Here is a 15,416-nt window from a genome sequence, read left to right as displayed (position 1 = left end):
ACCACAGTGTGGTAGTGGTCCAGTAGATCAACACAGTGTGGCAGTGGTCCAGTATTACAGTAGATCACCACAGTGTGGCAGTGGTCCAGTATTACAGTAGATCAACACAGTGTGGTAGTGGTCCAGTATTACAGTAGATCACCACAGTGTGGTAGTGGTCCAGTATTACAGTAGATCAACACAGTGTGGTAGTGGTCCAGTATTACAGTAGATCACCACAGTGTGGTAGTGGTCCAGTATTACAGTAGATCAACACAGTGTGGTAGTGGTCCAGTATTACAGTAGATCACCACAGTGTGGTAGTGGTCCAGTATTACAGTAGATCACCACAGTGTGGTAGTGGTCCAGTATTACAGTAGATCACCACAGTGTGGTAGTGGTCCAGTATTACAGTAGATCACCACAGTGTGGTAGTGGTCCAGTATTACAGTAGATCAACACAGTGTGGTAGTGGTCCAGTATTACAGTAGATCACCACAGTGTGGTAGTGGTCCAGTATTACAGTAGATCACCACAGTGTGGTAGTGGTCCAGTATTACAGTAGATCAACACAGTGTGGTAGTGGTCCAGTATTACAGTAGATCACCACAGTGTGGTAGTGGTCCAGTATTACAGTAGATCACCACAGTGTGGTAGTGGTCCAGTAGATCACCACAGTGTGGCAGTGGTCCAGTAGATCACCACAGTGTGGCAGTGGTCCAGTAGATCACCACAGTGTGGTAGTGGTCCAGTATTACAGTAGATCACCACAGTGTGGTAGTGGTGTGAGACGCCTAAGACAGCGCTACAGGGAGACAGGACGGACAGCTGATCGTCCTCGCAGTGGCAGACCACGTGTAACAACACCTGCACAGGATCGGTACATCCGAACATCACACCTGCGGGACAGGTACAGGATGGCAACAACAACTGCCCGAGTTACACCAGGAACGCACAATCCCTCCATCAGTGCTCAGACTGTCCGCAATAGGCTGAGAGAGGCTGGACTGAGGGCTTGTAGGCCTGTTGTAAGGCAGGTCCTCACCAGACATCACCGGCAACAACATCGCCTATGGGCACAAACCCACCGTCGCTGGACCAGACAGGACTGGCAAAAAGTGCTCTTCACTGACGAGTCGCGGTTTTGTCTCACCAGGGGTGATGGTCTTATTCACGTTTATCGTCAAAGGAATGAGCATTACACCGAGGCCTGTACTCTGGAGCGGGATCGATTTGGAGGTGGAGGGTCCGTCATGGTCTGGGGCGGTGTGTCACAGCATCATCGGACTTGGCTTGTTGTCATTGCAGGCAATCTCAACGCTGTGCGTTACAGGGAAGTCATCCTCCTCCCTCATGTTGTACCCTTCCTGCAGGCTCATCCTGACATGACCCTCCAGCATGACAATGCCACCAGCCATACAGCTCGTTCTGCGCGTGATTTCCTGCAAGACAGGAATGTCAGTGTTCTGCCATGGCCAGCGAAGAGCCCGGATCTCAATCCCATTGAGGAGATGCACTGCAGTACTTAATGCAGCTGGTGGCCACACCAGATACTGACTGTTCAGGGACACATTATTCAATTTCTGTTAGTCACATGTCTGTGGAACGTCTTCAGTTCATGTCTCAGTTGTTGAATCTTGTTCTGTTCATACAGATATTTACACATGTTAAGTTTGCTGAAAATAAAACGCAGTTGACAGTGAGAGGACGTTTCTTTTTTTGCTGAGTTTATTAAGCAAACCAGACAGCACCATTTTGTAGTTTTTTAAATATTTACGGATAGCCAGGGGCACATTCCAACACTTAGACATAATTTACAAAGTGAGTCCACCAGATCAGAGGCAGTCGAGATGAACAGGGATGTTCTCTTGATAAGTGCGTGAATTGGACCATTTCCCTGTCCTGCTAAGCATTCAAAATGTAACGAGTACTTTTGGGTGTCAGGGAAAATGTATGGCCTAAAAAGTACCTTATTTCTTTAGGAATGTAGTGAAGTAAAAGTAAAAGTAGTCAAAAATATAAATAGTAAAGTAAAGTACAGATACCCCAAAAAAACTACTTAAGTAGTACTTTGAAGTATTTTTACTTAAGTACTTTACACCACTGCAGTAGATCAACACAGCATTATACAGTCCCAGATCACTGAAGTGAGACATGATGTGAAGGGTGTGTGTGTGTGTGTGTGTGTGTGTGTGTGTGTGTGTGTTTGTACTGTATGTGTGTGTCCATGCTCATCCGTGCTTGTCCGTCTGTCCGTGTGTACGTGTGTGTGTCCGTGTGTGTGTGTGTGTCCGTGTGTCCGTGTGTGTGTGTGTGTGTGTGTGTGTCCGTGTGTCCGTGTGTGTGTGTGTGTGTGTGTGTGTGTGTGTCCGTGTGTCCGTGTGTGTGTGTGTGTGTGTGTGTGTGTGTGTGTGTGTGTGTGTGTGTGTGTGTGTGTGTGTGTGTGTATTGGTGCGCGACGCAGGGCTGGGATGGGCTCACACACTCACTCTGTGCTTGTTTAAAGTCATCATGGTCGTCAGGTAGGCGGTGCAGGTAATCTTTCAGCAGCAGCTCGTAGCGAGGGATCCTCTGAACCGGCTCCAACATGTGATGCTGTAAGGTCAGGTTACCACAGCGATCCTCTCTCTGAGGGACACACACACACAGCCGAAATATAAACAGTGCGGTCACTGCAACTCAGGGAACAAAGAGAATATGGAAGTAGGACGAAAGACAATCATTAAACCATATATACATGATATATTGCATAACATCCCAACAGCATGATGCTGCCACCACCGTGCTTCACCGTAGGGATGGTGCCAGGTTTCCTCCAGACATGAGGCTTGGCATTCTGGCCAAAGAGTTCAATCTTGGTTTTATCAGACCAGAGAATCTTGTTTCTCATGGTCTGAGAGTCCTTTAAGTGCCTTTTGGCAAACTCCAAGCGGGCTGTCATGTGCCTTTTACTGAGGAGTGGCTTCCGTCTGGTGATTGGTGGAGTGCTCTAGAGATGGTTATCCTTCTGGGCTGTAAGTAAGCATTTCACTGTAATGTCTGCACCTGTTGTATTCGGCGCATGTGACCAATAAAATTTGATTTTATTTGATTTTATTTGATTATCCCATCTCCACAGAAGAACTCTGGAGCTCTGTCAGAGTGAGCATCTGGTTCTTGGTCACCTCCCTGACCAACGCCCTACTCCCCCGATAACTCAGTTTGGCCGGGCAGTCAGCTCTAGAAAGATTCTTGGTGGTTCCAAACTTCTTCGATTTTAGAATGATACAGGCCTGTGTTCTTGGGGACTTTCAATGCTGCAGAAATTTATTTGTACCCTTTCCCAGATCTGTGCCTCGACACAATCTGTGCCTCGACACAATCTGAGCTCTACGGACAATTCCTTCGACCTCATGGCTTGGTTTTTGCTCTGACATACACTGTCAACTGTGGGACCTTATATAGACAAGTGTGTGCCTTTCCAAATCATGGTGGACTCCAATCAAGTTGTAGAAACATCTCAAGGATGATCAATGGAAACAGGATGCACCTGAGCTCAATTTCGAGACTCATAGCAAAGGGTCTGAATACTTATGTAAATAAGGTATTTCTGTTTTTTATTTTTAATACATTTGCAAAAATGTCTAAAAACCTGTTTTCGCTTTGTCATTTTGGGGTATTGTGTGTAGATTGATGAGGAAAAATATTATTTTAATCAATTCTAGAATAAGTCTGCCTGTCAGCCTGCCTGTCTATAGTCTGTCAGCCACACACTATAGGAGTCAAAACCTCTGACATCTGACAGACACCAGGACAGAGTGGAAGGCTGGTACGGATCTTATTGACATCTAGACACACACATCAGCCAGCTAGCCAACATGCATGTAGAATACACACATTTAAACTCACTCAACAATCTACACACACATCCAGTGTCCCCAATGTACTGAGCAGGGCGTGTTATAGGACAGGGCTGCTGCTAATCCAATTAGCTTTCTGATGACTCAACCCTGTGGCCATGTTAGTATCCAGTAAGAGAGGTGAGTTCTGTGCAGTGCTTTGTGGCAGAGTGTTTGAAGTAGGAGAGCAACCCTGTCTTCTAGAACATTAGTATTCTACTGGCAGCTCCTTCCAACAACCTGGCTGGCTACCAACACCTGACTACCATCTTATCAGATAGCGTCATACTCTCTCTACCATATTAAAAGAGAGCATCTATGTCTGCCACAACCCTCACACAGCTACCTACTGTCTCCTATAGGACAGTATTCCACTGGGTTAACTGTTAACCTGTCTAGTATAGGACAGTATTCCACTGGGTTAACTGTTAACCTGTCTCCTATAGGACAGTATTCCACTGGGTTAACTGTTAACCTGTCTAGTATAGGACAGTATTCCACTGGGTTAACTGTTAACCTGTCTAGTATAGGACAGTATTCCACTGGGTTAACTGTTAACCTGTCTAGTATAGGACAGTATTCCACTGGGTTAACTGTTAACCTGTCTACTATAGGACAGTATTCCACTGGGTTAACTGTTAACCTGTCTAGTATAGGACAGTATTCCACTGGGTTAACTGTTAACCTGTCTAGTATAGGACAGTATTCCACTGGGTTAACTGTTAACCTGTCTAGTATAGGACAGTATTCCACTGGGTTAACTGTTAACCTGTCTACTATAGGACAGTATTCCACTGGGTTAACTGTTAACCTGTCTAGTATAGGACAGTATTCCACTGGGTTAACTGTTAACATGTCTACTATAGGACAGTATTCCACTGGGTTAACTGTTAACCTGTCTACTATAGGACAGTATTCCACTGGGTTAACTGTTAACCTGTCTACTATAGGACAGTATTCCACTGGGTTAACTGTTAACCTGTCTAGTATAGGACATTATTCCACTGGGTTAACTGTTAACCTGTCTAGTATAGGACAGTATTCCACTGGGTTAACTGTTAACCTGTCTACTATAGGACAGGATTCCACTGGGTTAACTGTTAACCTGTCTAGTATAGGACAGTATTCCACTGGGTTAACTGTTAACCTGTCTACTATAGGACAGTATTCCACTGGGTTAACTGTTAACCTGTCTACTATAGGACAGTATTCCACTGGGTTAACTGTTAACCTGTCTAGTATAGGACAGTATTCCACTGGGTTAACTGTTAACCTGTCTAGTATAGGACAGTATTCCACTGGGTTAACTGTTAACCTGTCTAGTATAGGACAGTATTCCACTGGGTTAACTGTTAACCTGTCTAGTATATGACAGTATTCCTGTTATGTGGGCAGCTTGTCTCTCCCTTTTCTGTTTCCCTTCCTCCTTGTTTTGTCCCCTCTTTGTCTGTTGTATCTGTATGTGTGTTTGTCCCCTTTATGTGGGTGTGTCTGGAGTGGATCAGGGGGCGTGCTCAGGATCTGCCTCTCCTGTGCAGCTGTGGGTTGTTTACAGTGATTCCTGCCTACGCAGCTGCATCCTATTCTCTCATCAACCTGCACTACTAATTCCTGGGCATGGCTCTCCACCGGCGCCAGATCGTTGTTCTTACTAGAGCGGTAACTTGGCTCACCAGTAAAGTTATATTATCTTAGTCTTCAGCCTGGCTTTTTACTCTCCTTAACCTGTTGTTTGTTTTGTCTTCAGTTCAGTCATACCTCCCTGCCTGCCTGCCTTCGTGCCTGCCTGCCTGCCTGCCTCAGCCTCTCCTTCCTCCGGAGCCGACTAGCCCACTCTGTTCCTTTTCTTCAGTTGTTTTTTGGACTAAGACAAATTGAACTTTTATTAAAATAATTTTTGTTTCCTCCACTCCCTTAGTCGTGTTTGTTTCTCTGAGTGCTGGGTTGAACCATAGCGTAACAATTCCACTGGGTTAACTGTTAACCTGTCTAGTATAGGACAGTATTCCACTGGGTTAACTGTTAACCTGTCTAGTATAGGACAGTATTCTACTGGGTTAACTGTTAACCTGTCCAGTATAGGACTACTGGGTTAACCTGTCTAGTATAGGACAGTATTCCACTGGGTTAACCTGTCTAGTATAGGACTACTGGGTTAACTGTTAACCTGTCTAGTATAGGACAGTATTCCACTGGGTTAACTGTTAACCTGTCTACTATAGGAGAGTATTCCACTGGGTTAACTGTTAACCTGTCTACTATAGGACAGTATTCCACTGGGTTAACTGTTAACCTGTCTAGTATAGGACAGTATTCCACTGGGTTAACTGTTAACCTGTCTACTATAAGACAGTATTCCACTGGGTTAACTGTTAACCTGTCTAGTATAGGACAGTATTCCACTGGGTTAACTGTTAACCTGTCTACTATAGGACTACTGGGTTAACTGTTAACCCAGTGGAATACTGTCCTATACTAGACAGGTTAACAGTTAACCCAGTGGAATACTGTCCTATACTAGACAGGTTAACTGTTAACCTGTCTAGTATAGGACAGTATTCCACTGGGTTAACTGTTAACCTGTCTACTATAGGACAGTATTCCACTGGGTTAACTGTTAACCTGTCTAGTATAGGACAGTATTCCACTGGGTTAACTGTTAACCTGTCTACTATAGGACAGTATTCCACTGGGTTAACTGTTAACCTGTCTACTATAGGACAGTATTCCACTGGGTTAACTGTTAAACTGTCTACTATAGGACAGTATTCCACTGGGTTAACTGTTAACCTGTCTACTATAGGACTACTGGGTTAACTGTTAACCTGTCTACTATAGGACAGTATTCCACTGGGTTAACTGTTAACCTGTCTACTATAGGACAGTATTCCACTGGGTTAACTGTTAAACTGTCTACTATAGGACAGTATTCCACTGGGTTAACTGTTAACCTGTCTACTATAGGACTACTGGGTTAACTGTTAACCTGTCTACTATAGGACAGTATTCCACTGGGTTAACTGTTAACCTTTCTACTATAGGACAGTATTCCACTGGGTTAACTGTTAACCTGTCTACTATAGGACAGTATTCCACTGGGTTAACTGTTAACCTGTCTACTATAGGACAGTATTCCACTGGGTTAACTGTTAACCTGTCTACTATAGGACTACTGGGTTAACTGTTAACCTGTCTAGTATAGGACAGTATTCCACTGGGTTAACTGTTAACTTGTCTAGTATAGGACAGTATTCCACTGGGTTAACTGTTAACCTGTCTAGTATAGGACAGTATTCCACTGGGTTAACTGTTAACCTGTCTACTATAGGACTACTGGGTTAACTGTTAACCTGTCTAGTATAGGACAGTATTCCACTGGGTTAACTGTTAACCTGTCTAGTATAGGACAGTATTCCACTGGGTTAACTGTTAACCTGTCTAGTATAGGACAGTATTCCACTGGGTTAACTGTTAACCTGTCTACTATAGGACAGTATTCCACTGGGTTAACTGTTAACCTGTCTACTATAGGACAGTATTCCACTGGGTTAACTGTTAACCTGTCTAGTATAGGACAGTATTCCACTGGGTTAACTGTTAACCTGTCTAGTATAGGACAGTATTCCACTGGGTTAACTGTTAACCTGTCTACTATAGGACAGTATTCCACTGGGTTAACTGTTAACCTGTCTAGTATAGGACAGTATTCCACTGGGTTAACTGTTAACCTGTCTACTATAGGACAGTATTCCACTGGGTTAACTGTTAACCTGTCTAGTATAGGACAGTATTCCACTGGGTTAACTGTTAACCTGTCTAGTATAGGACAGTATTCCACTGGGTTAACTGTTAACCTGTCTACTATAGGACAGTATTCCACTGGGTTAACTGTTAACCTGTCTACTATAGGACAGTATTCCACTGGGTTAACTGTTAACCTGTCTACTATAGGACAGTATTCCACTGGGTTAACTGTTAACCTGTCTAGTATAGGACAGTATTCCACTGGGTTAACTGTTAACCTGTCTAGTATAGGACAGTATTCCACTGGGTTAACTGTTAACCTGTCTAGTATAGGACAGTATTCTACTGGGTTAACCTGTCTAGTATAGGACAGTATTCCACTGGGTTAACCTGTCTACTATAGGACAGTATTTAGTGTAGGACAGTTAGTATTCTACTCATCATCATCTTGATCATTTTAACCTCACTACTTCTATTTGACTTTCATAAATATGTGTAGATCATTTTCATAAAGAAATTCAGAAAGACTGATATTTATATGCATTACACTACAATGAACGCTCACACTCACTAATGGACCATTTTTACACAGTATTTACCCATGTTTCACCCATATTTTACCCATGTTTCACCCATGTTTCACCCAACTTTAACACCTCCTCACACAGCAACTGTTTTGATGATGCAGAGGTTGTTGATTCTGCTCTTAACAAGTCACGCCCTGGGTAAAACATGGGTAAATCCTGTGTAAAAATGTCCCTGAGGGGACGTTTATTTGTTGAGTCAGGGTGTGGTTTTCCTTGTTGTGTATATTCATTGTGGTTATGTTCTATGTTGGATTTTCTATGTTTTAGATCTAGTATGTGTAGATCTATGTTGGCCGGGGTGGTTCCCAATCAGAGGCAGCTGTAGCTCGTTGTCTCTGATTGGGGACCATACTTAGGCAGCCTTTTGGCACTAGTGGGTTGTGGGATCTGGTTCCGTAAAGGTTTGTTGTGTGTAACCTTAAGACTTCACGTATCGTTTGTTTGTTGTTTTGTCGTGTTTGCACAGTTATAATAAACATGTACGCTTATCACGCTGCGCCTTGGTTCGACCAATCTTTAAACGATCGTGACAATATGGAAACTCCATTACACTAGAGTTAACATTAAAATAAAACACTGGTTAGGGGATACCTAGTCAGTTGCACAACTGAACGCATCCAGGGGGGGTCAATGTAAATAGTCCAGGTGGCCATTTGATTAATTGTTCAGCAGTCTTCGGGGTAGAAGCTGTTAAGGAGCCTTTTGGACCTAGACTTGGAGCTCAGGTACCGCTTGCCGTGCGGTAGCAGAGAGAACAGTCTATGACTAGGGTGGCTGGAGTCTTTGACAATTTTTTGGGCCTTCCTCTGACACCGCCTGGTACAGAGGTCCCGGATGGCAGGAAGCTTGGCCCCAGTGATGTACTGGGCCGTACGCACTACCCTCTGTAGCGCCTTACGGTCGGATGCCGAGCAGTTGCCACACCAGCCGTTGATGCAACCTTTCAGGATGCTCTCGATGGTGCAGCTGTATAACTTTTTGACGATCTGGGGACCCATGCCAAATCTTTTCAGTCTCCTGAGGGGGAAAGGTGTTATCGTGCCCTCTTCACAACTGTCTTGGTGTGTTTCTACCATGATACTGTCTAAGTGTCAAAGATAACACAAGTAAACACAAAATGCAGTTTTGAAATGAAGGTTGTTATTATTAAGGGAAAACTAAATCCAAACCCACATGGCCCTGTGTGAAAAAGTGTTTGCCCCCCCCTGTTATAACACAACTCAACTGTGGTTTATCACACCTGAGTTCAATTCCTCTAGCCACACCCAGGCCTGATTACTGCCACACCTGTTCTCAATCAAGGAATCACTTAACTAGGACCTGCCTGACAAAGTGAAGTAGACCAAAAGATCCAAAGAAATTCAGGAACAAATTAGAAAGAAAGTAATTGAGATCCATCAGTCTGGAAAAGGTTATAAAGCCATTTCTAAAGCTTTGGGACTCCAGCGAACCACAGTGAGAGCCATTATCCACAAATGGCGAAAACATGGAACAGTGGTGAACCTTCCCAGGAGTGGCCGGCCGACCAGAATTACCCCAAGAGCGCAGCGATGACTCATCCAAGAGGTCACAAAAGACCCCACAACAACATCCAAAGAGCTGCAGGCCTCACTTGCCTCAGTTAAGGTCAGTGTTCATGACTCCACCATAAGAAAGAGACTGGGCAAAAATGGCCTGCATGGCAGAGTTCCAAGACGAAAACCACTGCTGAGCAAAAAGGACATGAAGGCTCGTCTCATTTTTGCCAGAAAACATCTTGATGATCCCCAAGACCTTTGGGGAAAATACTCTGTGGACTGACGAGACAAAAGTTGAACTTTTTGGAAGGTGTGTGTCCCATTACATCTGGCGTAAAAGTAACACCGCATTTCAGAAAAATAACATCATACCAACAGTAAAATATGGTGGTGGTAGTGTGATGGTCTGGGCCTGTTTTGCTGCTTCAGGACCTGGAAGTTGCTGTGATAAATGGAACCATGAATTCTGCTGTTTACCAAAAAATCCTGAAGGAGAATGTCCGGCCATTTGTTCGTGACCTATAATAATAATAATATGCCATTTAGCAGACGCTTTTATCCAAAGCGACTTACAGTCATTCGTGCATACATTTTTGTGTATGGGTGGTCCCGGGGATCGAACCCACTACCTTGGCGTTACAAGCGCCGTGCTCTACCAGCTGAGCTACAGAGGACCACAAGCTGAAGCGAACTTGGGTTCTGCAGCAGGACAATGATCCAAAACACACCAGCAAGTCCACCTCTGAATGGCTGAAGAAAAACAAAATGAAGACTTTGGAGTGGCCTAGTCAATGTCCTGACCTGAATCCTATTGAGATGCTGTGGCATGACCTTAAAAAGGCAGTTCATGCTCGAAAACCCTCCAATGTGGCTGAATTACAACAATTCTGCAAAGATGAGTGGGCCAAAATTCATCCACAGCGCTGTAAAAGACTCATTGCAAGTTATCGCAAACGCTTGATTGCAGTTGTTGCTGCTAAGGGTGGCCCAACCAGTTATTAGGTTGTAGGGGGCAAACACTTTTTCACACAGGGCCATGTGGGTTTGGATTTAGTTTTCCCTTAATTATAACAACCTTCATTTCAAAACTGCATTTTGTGTTTACTTGTGTTATCTTTGACTAATATTTAAATTGGTTTGATGATCTGAAACATTTAAGTGTGACAAACATGCAAACAAATAAGAAATCAGGAAGGGGGCAAACACTTTTTCACACCACTGTAGTTTGTTGGTGATGTGGACACCAAGGAACTTGAAACTCTCGACCCGCTCCACTACAGCCCCGTTGATGATAATGGAGGCCTGTTCGGCCCTCCTTTTCCCGTAGTCCACAATCATCTCCTTTGTTTTGCTTAATCAACATCATCGGTGCCCGGGGAGTTTGTTGGGGGTTAATTGCCTTGCTCAAGAGCAGATTCTTCCACTTTGCCAGCTCGGGGAATCGAACCAGCAACTTTTCAGTTACTGGCTCAACAATCTTAACCACTAGGCTACCTGCCACCACTAGTGTGGGGGTAAGTCTCAATGGAAATGTTGCATAATGCTGCTTTTCGACTGTAACACCAGTGTTACACTAGTGTTATACTTGGGAAATTGTGTTTCCATAGGTAGGGCTGACAGTGAGACACGGGTGCCAGCCCACGTAGATGGAAACAGAAACACACCGGGGTAAATCCTGTGTGGAATGCGCCAAAAGGGTTCAATGCTAACAGTGGATGGTGGTGATCTAGCAGTGGCTGTGTGCATTCTGTTTCCCGCTGTGAGCACACGTGTAATTATCATGTGTAATGATATCCGGTTAACACCACCAGAGACAACCAGCCCCACGTTACAGAGCACACTGTGTTAGTGAACAGCACCTCCATCTCTCTTCTCACCCTGGAGATGCCACAGAGCATGACATCTCTCCATATGATCCTATGGATTTCTTGTTGGTATTTCCACTGTCAGGGAGAACAACATAATCCCATTGACATGAGCATGGAAATCTTTTAGCCACGTTTCATGACGCAGTACACCCCCTGTTACGGATACAGGTATCCTGTGTCTTTTTGTGTTTTTCCTCTCCTTCTGCCCTAATCACAGGTGTCCTGTATGTTCCTGATTGGTGGTCGTTGGGGTGTCTGCTGATTGCTGAGGTGGACCAATCAGTGGACATTCCTCTGTATTGCACCACCTGTTTCTGACCAATCGGTGGACATTCCTCTGCATTGCACCACCTGTTGCTGGTTTTTCAATCACACATCCCATTGTTTAAAAGCCGGTCAGTTGTGTTTGTTGTTAGAGACTATTTCCGTATGTGAGTATGGATACTGTGGTGTCCTGTGTTTTGTGTACTCACTCATTTGCTGGTTACTCTGTTTGGTAACTTTGTGTGTTTCTGGGAAAAGGGGAATTTAAGCAAGTTGCCCTTGGGCGTACATTACCCGTAGGAAGAAATCTGTCTAAAAACACTAGTTAGACCTGAGCGGACCACCCACTGTACTTTTGTATGACTAGCAGTAGCCTAGCGGTTCTTCAGGCAGGCTAGATCAGTTTAGGTTTTTTTTACACTATTGTTTCATTTCTTGGGTCCTGCTCAGCCCTTTTTCCCAAACCTTTACCGTGTGTTCAACAATAAACCTTTTATGTTTGACGGTAGTTTATGGTTGTCGTGTAGTTTTATTTCTCACTGTTCCATGTCACGCTTATAATTTGCATGAATTATGTTACGGGTCTCATGTCCATCACCCTAGACGTTTAAAGCCACGGGGTTCGTAACACCCCCTCAATACATCCCAATACTGCAACAATGATCTGGACACATACAGTGGGGAGAACAAGTATTTGATACACTGCCGATTTTGCAGGTTTTCCTACTTACAAAGCATGTAGAGGTCTGTAATTTTTATCATAGGTACACTTCAACTGTGAGAGACGGAATCTAAAACAAAAATCCAGAAAATCACATTGTATGATTTTTAAGTAATTAATTTGCATTTTATTGCATAACATAAGTATTTGATCACCTACCAACCAGTAAGAATTCCGGCTCTCACAGACCTGTTAGTTTTTCTTTAAGAAGCCCTCCTGTTCTCCACTGATTACCTGTATTAACTGCACATGTTTGAACTCGTTACCTGTATAAAAGACACCTGTCCACACACTCAATCAAACAGACTCCAACCTCTCCACAATGGCCAAGACCAGAGAGCTGTGTAAGGACATCAGGGATAAAATTGTAGACCTGCACAAGGCTGGGATGGACTACAGGACAATAGGCAAGCAGCTTGGTGAGAAGGCAACAACTGTTGGCGCAATTATTAGAAAATGGAAGAAGTTCAAGATGACGGTCAATCACCCTCGGTCTGGGGCTCCATGCAAGATCTCACCTCGTGGGGCATCAATGATCATGAGGAAGGTGAGGGATCAGCTCAGAACTACACGGCAGGACCTGGTCAATGACCTGAAGAGAGCTGGGACCACAGTCTCAAAGAAAACTATTAGTAACACACTATGCCGTCATGGATTAAAATCCTGCAGCGCACGCAAGGTCCCCCTGCTCAAGCCAGCGCATGTCCAGGCCTGTCTGAAGTTTGCCAATGACCATCTGGATGATCCAGTGGAGGAATGGGAGAAGGTCATGTGGTCTGATGAGACAAAAATAGAGCTTTTTGGTCTAAACTCCACTCGCCGTGTTTGGAGGAAGAAGAAGGATGAGTACAACCCCAAGAACACCATCCCAACCGTGAAGCATGGAGGTGGAAACATCATTCTTTGGGGATGCTTTTCTGCAAAGGGGACAGGACGACTGCACCGTATTGAGGGGAGGATGGATGGGGCCATGTATTGCGAGATCTTGGCCAACAACCTCCTTCCCTCAGTAAGAGCGTTGAAGATGGGTCGTGGCTGGGTCTTCCAGCATGACAACGACCCGAAACGCACAGCCAGGGCAACTAAGGAGTGGCTCCGTAAGAAGCATCTCAAGGTCCTGGAGTGGCCTAGCCAGTCTCCAGACCTGAACCCAATAGAAAATCTTTGGAGGGAGCTTAAAGTCCGTATTGCCCAGCGACAGCCCCGAAACCTGAAGGATCTGGAGAAGGTCTGTATGGAGCAGCCTGCTGTAGAGTCCAGCCTGATGTAGAGTCCAGCCTGATGTAGAGTCCAGCCTGATGTAGAGTCCAGCCTGATGTAGAGTCCAGCCAGTAAACTCGCCAGAACAGACTCAGAGCCAGCTGGATTCTTTACTGAGGAAGCTGCTGGAGCCACAGCCGGGGTTAGGGCCAGGGTCATAACCCTACTATAACCCCTACCTGGATGTCATAACCCTACTATAACCCCTACCTGGATGTCATAACCCTACCATAACCCCTACCTGGATGTCATAACCCTACTATAACCCCTACCTGGATGTCATAACCCTAACCATAACCCCTACCTGGATGTCATAACCCTACCATAACCCCTACCTGGATGTTATAACCCTACCATAACCCCTACCTGGATGTTATAACCCTACCATAACCCCTACCTGGATGTCATAACCCTACTATAACCCCTACCTGGATGTCATAACCCTACTATAACCCCTACCTGGATGTTATAACCCTACTATAACCCCTACCTGGATGTCATAACCCTAACCATAACCCCTACCTGGATGTCATAACCCTACTATAACCCCTACCTGGATGTCATAACCCTACTATAACCCCTACCTGGATGTTATAACCCTACTATAACCCCTACCTGGATGTTATAACCCTACTATAACCCCTACCTGGATGTCATAACCCTACTATAACCCCTACCTGGATGTCATAACCCTACTATAACCCCTACCTGGATGTCATAACCCTACTATAACCCCTACCTGGATGTTATAACCCTACTATAACCCCTACCTGGATGTCATAACCCTAACCCTAACCATAACCCCTACCTGGATGTCATAACCCTACTATAACCCCTACCTGGATGTCATAACCCTACTATAACCCCTACCTGGATGTCATAACCCTACTATAACCCCTACCTCGATGTCATAACCCTAACCATAACCCCTACCTGGATGTCATAACTCTAACCATAACCCCTACCTGGATGTCATAATCCTAACCATAACCCCTACCTGGATGTCATAACCCTAACCATAATCCCTACCTGGATGTCATAACCATAACCCTAACCATAACCCCTACCTGGATGTCATAACCCTAACCCTAACCATAACCCCTACCTGGATGTCATAATCCTACCATAACCCCTACCTGGATGTTATAATCCTACCATAACCCCTACCTGGATGTCATAACCCTAACCATAATCCCTACCTGGATGTCATAACCATAACCCTAACCATAACCCCTACCTGGATGTCATAACCCTAACCCTAACCATAACCCCTACCTGGATGTCATAACCCTAACCATAACCCCTACCTGGATGTCATAACCCTAACCATAACCCCTACCTGGATGTGGTGGACGATGGCTTTGAACTGGGACGACCTCTCCATCCAGGTGTTAACCAGCTCCATGGCCCGGTCAAAGTTCTTCACGTACTCCCCGTACATCTTCAGGAAGGGGGCTAGCTTCTGCAGGATGTCCCCGATGCGCGGGTTCAAATCCCTGGGAGAGAGGGGAAAGGTCAGGGTTAGAGGGAGTTGAGGCGGGGCGGGGCGGGGCGGGGCGGGGCGGGAGAGCAGTGGGTGGAGTAGTCAGGTCCGGGTC

The 15,416-nt window shown here is 45.0% G+C and overlaps 1 protein-coding gene across 1 annotated transcript in view; it reads right to left on the bottom strand.

Moving 5' to 3' along the window:
* The window catches only part of fgd1 (FYVE, RhoGEF and PH domain containing 1), an 87,413-nt gene that overhangs the window by 35,772 nt on the left and 36,225 nt on the right, over positions 1-15,416 (bottom strand). Inside the window, exons 6-7 of the mRNA XM_045206795.1 lie at positions 15,158-15,314; positions 2,469-2,607 (exon numbers count right to left, since the gene is read on the bottom strand). Coding sequence (XP_045062730.1) covers positions 2,469-2,607; positions 15,158-15,314 — 296 coding nt within the window. The remainder of the gene's footprint in view (positions 1-2,468; positions 2,608-15,157; positions 15,315-15,416) is intronic.

This window comes from Coregonus clupeaformis, chromosome 24 (assembly GCF_020615455.1).
Source record: "Coregonus clupeaformis isolate EN_2021a chromosome 24, ASM2061545v1, whole genome shotgun sequence".
Lineage (NCBI taxonomy): Eukaryota > Metazoa > Chordata > Actinopteri > Salmoniformes > Salmonidae > Coregonus > Coregonus clupeaformis.
Note: the sequence above shows the minus strand (reverse complement) of the source record. Positions and strands in the feature narration are given on the sequence as shown.